Raw genomic sequence first — 6,000 nt, 5'->3', positions numbered from 1 at the left:
TAGTTAAACTAGAGTGAATTGGTGATTGTCTCCTTTCTTTAAACAGAATTTACAAGCCAGTAGTTTGAAAATTTGCAAAATATCACTGGCCTACAACTGAAGTTTAAGGTTCTGATTTGGAGTTTACTGAGGCCAGAGGTAGTGCTCCACTGATTGGGAGCTTTTAGTTGGGTTAAGTGACCATGTGCATTTATTCTATGTGATGAAACAGGCTTGACTTTTGAAAAGGTCAAGAACTATGGTGTCTTACGTAAATAACTCATAAGAATTTTAGCATATGAATATCTTTCTTGAAGAAAGTTGCAAGTATTTTATTCAAAGCCTATTTTTCTTCCCCTTTGGCTTTGGTGTATTAAGGCAGTGAAAATATAGTTAACAAACAGTAAAATTCTCAATTGGATCAACTAAAGCTTAAGATAATTAAATTTTTTTTCATAGACTGTGTTGGATAATACGTCAAGAGTAAAATTTGGGAAGGGCTTTTGCTTTGTAATAGTTGTATGTTTATCAAGAAACTCCATAGGAAAACAGATTTTAACTACATTATCTTTGTTGCTATGGAAATTAGGACTGGAATGATGTGTAATTTACATGTAGGAAGTGTCTGGGATCTTGGTGTTTATTGCTTTGCAGAAATCAGTTTTGTGCTAGGACTGGTTTAGGACTTTTTTTTTTCTATAATGATGAGTATCTCTTCATGGATGTAGCGTAGGTTGAGTACTCAAAAGTTAGAAATTATTTTACATTTACGAGTTTATGACCGTATGTAAATGTCGTCTTCTTTTTATACATGAAGATGGAACGAGATGCTGATTCAAATAATTCTGTTTGCACTGCTTGAGAGTTAGTGTCCATATATAAGCACACAATTCAGTTTATAGCTGCGCCAGTAATTTTTCCAAGTCTGTATCTCCAAATACTAAAAAAAAAAAAAAAAAATTTGAAGTTGTTAGTCATCATCAACTTGAGTTTTACTTTTTTTCCTGGAATTTAATAGTTATTTACAGTAAGCAAATATTTCTTTTCTAGCTATTGCATCAGTAAGTCACCCAGGAAATTACATTTCACTTTCTGATTTGTCTTCCTATTACAGGCGAGCTCAAATCTCTTGCTTCCTGCATCATCATCTCTGTCACCACGCTCCAAGCTAAGACTGCCAGGCACTCTGAGTACTCCACTGAATCCTCTGTATACTTTCACTACTGAGGGCGGTAAGTATTTTTATTTCTTCACTCTTTCTAGGGAATGGCTGATAACTTCTATGAGAATTTTTTTTTCTGCCTTTCTAAATTTTGCTGTGTAGCTCTTTCAGGGAGTAACCCAATTTTGTTATATGTGATATTGTTTAAGTGCAGTGTGATACAGTCCAATAGTGATGCATGTTCCTTTGTAATGCTTTTTTTTCTTTAAGCTGTACACTTATTTATTAGTGCTGTAAGTTCCTAGAAGAGGATGAGATTGTCAGCTTTTCTTAATTTAATATTTTGATAATATTTTAATGCTTACCGAAGTATCTTAAGCATGGAAACTCAAAAAGAATGGAATTTTAAAGCATATATACTAATAGAAGAACCATAGTGCTTGATAGTCTCTTTGCAGTTGTGTTTAATCTGTTTTTAGATTTTTTTTCCTAAAGATATTTTGTATTGAAACTGTTTGAGAAAAAGGTAAGCAATGCAATTATGTACATTTGTGATGCTTACTTATCTAATAATATGTTTTGTTGCTAATCACAGTATTTAATAATAAAATTTATAATTTCATGCAATTTTCTCTTTTTCTGGGCACCTGTAAAATAAGACAGAAAATTGGAACCTTAATTTCAAAGTGTTTTTGTTTTGTATCCTTGAGAAGAGTAAAAAGAATTCCAGAGGGAGGGTGGAATATATAATGAAATGAAAACAGGTAATAGAGATTTAAAATGTAGATAATAAAGATAGGAATAATCTCTGTAATTATATAGAATTATCTCCTAAAGGCAGACAATTTTTTTTGCAAATGAAGTTATGATTACATTTTCTGAGCAGCTGGGGAAATGATCCTTAGCATGGTCTAAATGATTGACCACTGGTCTCAGAATCACTCTTAGTCAGTTTCCCCATGCAAATGGCCATACACCCATTAACTTCTGGATTTTCTACCTTAACGAAAGAGCTTAGAGCCATAATAATATTCATCTGTTGCCCAATGGATTTCCACAGTGTGTAAATCTTACAGAAGCAGTAGAACACATATACTTACATATTGTGAATGTTTAAAGTAAGTGGACTAACACTTAGAAGAACATTAACATATACTTTAAGTTGTTCTAAATGGCTATTCCTGGTATTGCTCAAACCAAGGAATTTTATTTTCTTGAATTTTGCTTTGTGCAGAAGCACAGGTAAAAGTGTTGATGGAGAGACTTCCTAAACACCACGAGCAAACATAAATGTATGTTACAGCTCTTCATGTACAATCCCAATGTTTTCGTTTCTAAAACTGACTGATAATTCCAAGATGATCCACAGGTACAGGGTATTATTTATACAAGGAAAACATAGTAAAAAAGGAACTATAGTAAAGAAGAAGCCATGAAGATTTTTAAGGGAAGGCAACCATAAAAATACTAGTGGGCCACAACTGAAAGAGATTTTTCTGTAAGAAAATCTTTTAAAATCGCTAATTACTTCTCTGTTGTTTTGGGGGCCTTCAAGTTGTTCTACTGTGGTAGAGTTGTTTTCAGTGAAACATGAAAAAGATTTACTCATCTATTTCATCATTCCCCATTGGTTATAAACTGTAAAGATAAGTGCTTGTATTCATAGTGCCTAACTGCCAGTTAAATTTTGGTTTTGAATAATAGAAAATCGATTGATTTATGGATTGTGCTGGAAGGACAGAACCTTTATTTTCTATGTTGGTTTTATATACAAAATATATTTTCTTTTTTTACTTATGTTAATTGGGATGTTGCATTGTTAACAATTGCCTGTACTAGAGTTCCAGCAGATGGTTGCATAATCCTGAAGGTTATGTTGACAGTTCAGTTCTGTCACCTTTTGCTGCGTGTTCAGTGCTTCTTAAGGCAAAATGCAGAATTCCCATTCACTTGCATAAACCTCTGTTAGCAATATATGTAACCACATAACTGGTGTATGTGCATGCTCTAGTAGTTTGGTAAGGTGGAGCTGATGTCTTGTAGTATGGACAGTGTAGTAGCCTGAATATATGCAGCCTTCTCTTTTTAAAAGACAGTTTAATTGCCTAGGTCTTGTCTGAGGTAGGAAACAGTGGAAAAACAGTGTTTCCATCTTTGTGATATATGAGCAGTAGCAGTAATACAGCCGATCTTTCCTGACTTTTAAATCTTTTCATATCCAGATACATTTGCTGAATTAGCTATATGTGACTTTGTAATATAATACTTCAGATAAAAGTAATATTCACTACTATGGCTTTTAAATATGTGTGTCCATTTTGACAAATGGATTCTGTATACCCTGATGTATCATATGTTTTGGCTTTTCAAGTGCATACTTCTACAGGTTTATAGGCTTTCATGAAGCCCCAGTCTTATTCTGCTATCTATTCTGCTGTTTCCCCACTTCCCTCAAGATCAGTTAGCTCATGGATGCTGAGGCAAGACTGCCTTTGTTTCCAACCAGTTTGCTCTAAATTAAGTAATTTATTGTTTAATCATCTAATAGAGAACTTCAGTATCTTTCTCAATGACAGAATATTCTTTATGTGAGATGAGTAAAGACAAGATCATGATACCATTGACCATGGAGCCCAACCCTCCTGCTCAAAGTGGATTCTCCTAAAGCTCAGGACTGTGTCCATTTGGGTTTTGAATATCTCTAAGGATAGAGACTCCAGAACATCTCTGGCCAACCTATTACAATGTTTGACTATTCTCACAGAAAGGATTTTTTATTATCTTTAAATGATACTTTGTGTATTTCAGTCTGAATTGGTGGATGGGATTATTCCTCCCCTAGTTCAGGACTTGGCATTTCCCCTTGTTGAACTTCAAGAGTTCTTGTTGGCCCATTTGTGTGGCCTGTCAAGGCACCTCTGTATGGCAGCACGTCCCTCTGCTGTATAAGCCCCTCCTCCCAGATTTTTACCGTCTGCAAATTTGCTGAGGGTGTACTCAGTCCTATAATCCAGGTCAGTAATGGAAAAGTTCAAGTATGGACTCCAGTATCGACCTCTGGGGTGCACCCCTGGTCGAAAGTCTCCAGTTAGATTTCATGTGAGTGGTTACAAACCTCTGATCTCTACAGCTCAGCCAACTTCAACACTGTCTGTTTTACACAGTGCATACTTGAGCTGTTCATCTGTGAGAATGTTATGGGGGACAGTGTTGAAAGTCTTGCCAAATTCAAGGTTAAAAACATCTAGTGCTTTCCCATTGACGCTATGCAGTGCTGTGCAAGAGATAGTTTTGTCAAGAGCGTGGTTAGAATTGCTAGAAAAACATAATGAATTTTGTCAAATAGTAATTAGCAAAATAAATACCACAAAGCAGATACAAGACATGGATCAACTTATTTTTGTGTGTTATGTATCAAGCATTTCATTAGAGACATTTCATCAGATTAACAAAATTAATTAAAGAAAATGTGTGTTGTGTGCCTTCCTCTCACAAAGATTGTTTTAAATTTGAGAGAAAGCCATGGAACTTGGGTTTTCTTACCGTCTGTCTTGATAGCCTGTTAGCTGAAATTTTTCATCAAGAGTGTGACTCATTTTACCATGTAGGATAATTTTTGTGTCTGACTCAGTAAAGCTGTATCTGTGCTCATAGCTATTTCAATAATTTGAAAAGTTTACTGGATGTTTGTCTTTAGAATAAATCATCCCCTTCAAGTTTTACATTTATAATTCAGATTCACAAAGTCTTATGGGTGTTTAGTACTCTTAAGGAATCTGTCCCTAAAGGTATGTAGTATTTAAGGTTGTTGAACTTCTTTTTTTGTTTCTTTAATTTTTTTTTCCCTTCCTTGGTAATAAAATTTGTTTAAGATCTGTCTTTGATAGTCAGAATTGAGGTTTTACCTTGGCCTGTGCTGTATAGCTCTGCTTATGCTTAGTGCTAGTTTTATCATACCTGGCCTGTAGTGCTGTTCTGCAGCACTGCACTGTACCATTATCCATGACTTGGTCTTAAACATTCCCATCTCTTCCTTCTCATATGCTCCTCTTTATAACTTCTCCCAGGATGACCCACTTCCTAGTTGTTATTTTTTAAACAAATAGGGAAGTAGCAAAAGCTCCAGATTCTTGATTGCTCATTCTAGCTGACAAACATTAAAATCTCCTCTGGTTTTGTTTGCCTTTCCTCCTTAAGACTGTGAGCATCTTTGAACAGTGAAATCACCTTCCTATGAGACACTGTTTTGCAGGTCTGTGGCATGCCATGAAAGAAATATCCAGCATCTTTGGGCTTTATTCAACAGTGACTCTTCAGTAACTACCACTCTGTTCGGGATGTGCTTTCTAAAATAAGTTCTAGGTTTCAAGTCATTGTAATTAACAGTGACCCTAATTGTTAATTATGTGGGAGATTGAAGCTCGACTATAAATACTACACAGATCTTTTCACTGAATTTTGGACTTCAATAAAACCATTTAATTAAACTTGCTCTTAAAAATTAATTACGTATGTGCTAGAAACGTGATGGTTCTTGTATCTTTAAAGAAAATCTCAAAAACAAAAAACATAACATTTTGGCAGGGTTGAGAACAATTAGAAATTTTCTCTCCATTAACACAACTGACAGTCAAAGGTGTTTTCCACCTATATAAAGGGAAAGCTTCAAAGCACTCTTTATTGCTCTAAAGATATTAACAAAACTGACTTCACATCTAAGTCCTCTGTTACATTTGATAGACTATTTAAAACTGCTGCTTTCAGTCTCAAGCAAACAGTGAAATAGATTTCTACATCAAAGATATCAGAAAAACTTATGCATCATTAAATGTTCTCAAAATACCATTTTTATTCTTGGA

The 6,000-nt window shown here is 34.7% G+C and overlaps 1 protein-coding gene across 6 annotated transcripts in view; it reads left to right on the top strand.

Annotated features, from left to right (window-relative positions):
* AHI1 (Abelson helper integration site 1) overlaps window positions 1-6,000 on the top strand; it is a 91,862-nt gene that overhangs the window by 43,397 nt on the left and 42,465 nt on the right. For all 6 annotated transcript variants that reach the window (XM_042016615.1, XM_042016613.1, XM_042016614.1 and 3 more), the window contains one exon: window positions 1,094-1,211. In XM_042016615.1, coding sequence (XP_041872549.1) covers window positions 1,094-1,211 — 118 coding nt within the window. The remainder of the gene's footprint in view (window positions 1-1,093; window positions 1,212-6,000) is intronic.

This window comes from Corvus kubaryi, unplaced genomic scaffold (genome assembly GCF_017639235.1).
Source record: "Corvus kubaryi isolate FWS band 111438036 unplaced genomic scaffold, C.kubaryi_AGA036_p1.0 split3-73, whole genome shotgun sequence".
In the NCBI taxonomy this organism is placed as follows: domain Eukaryota; kingdom Metazoa; phylum Chordata; class Aves; order Passeriformes; family Corvidae; genus Corvus; species Corvus kubaryi.
The sequence above is the reverse complement of the archived record's forward strand: the minus strand, read 5'-3'. Positions and strand labels throughout refer to the sequence as shown.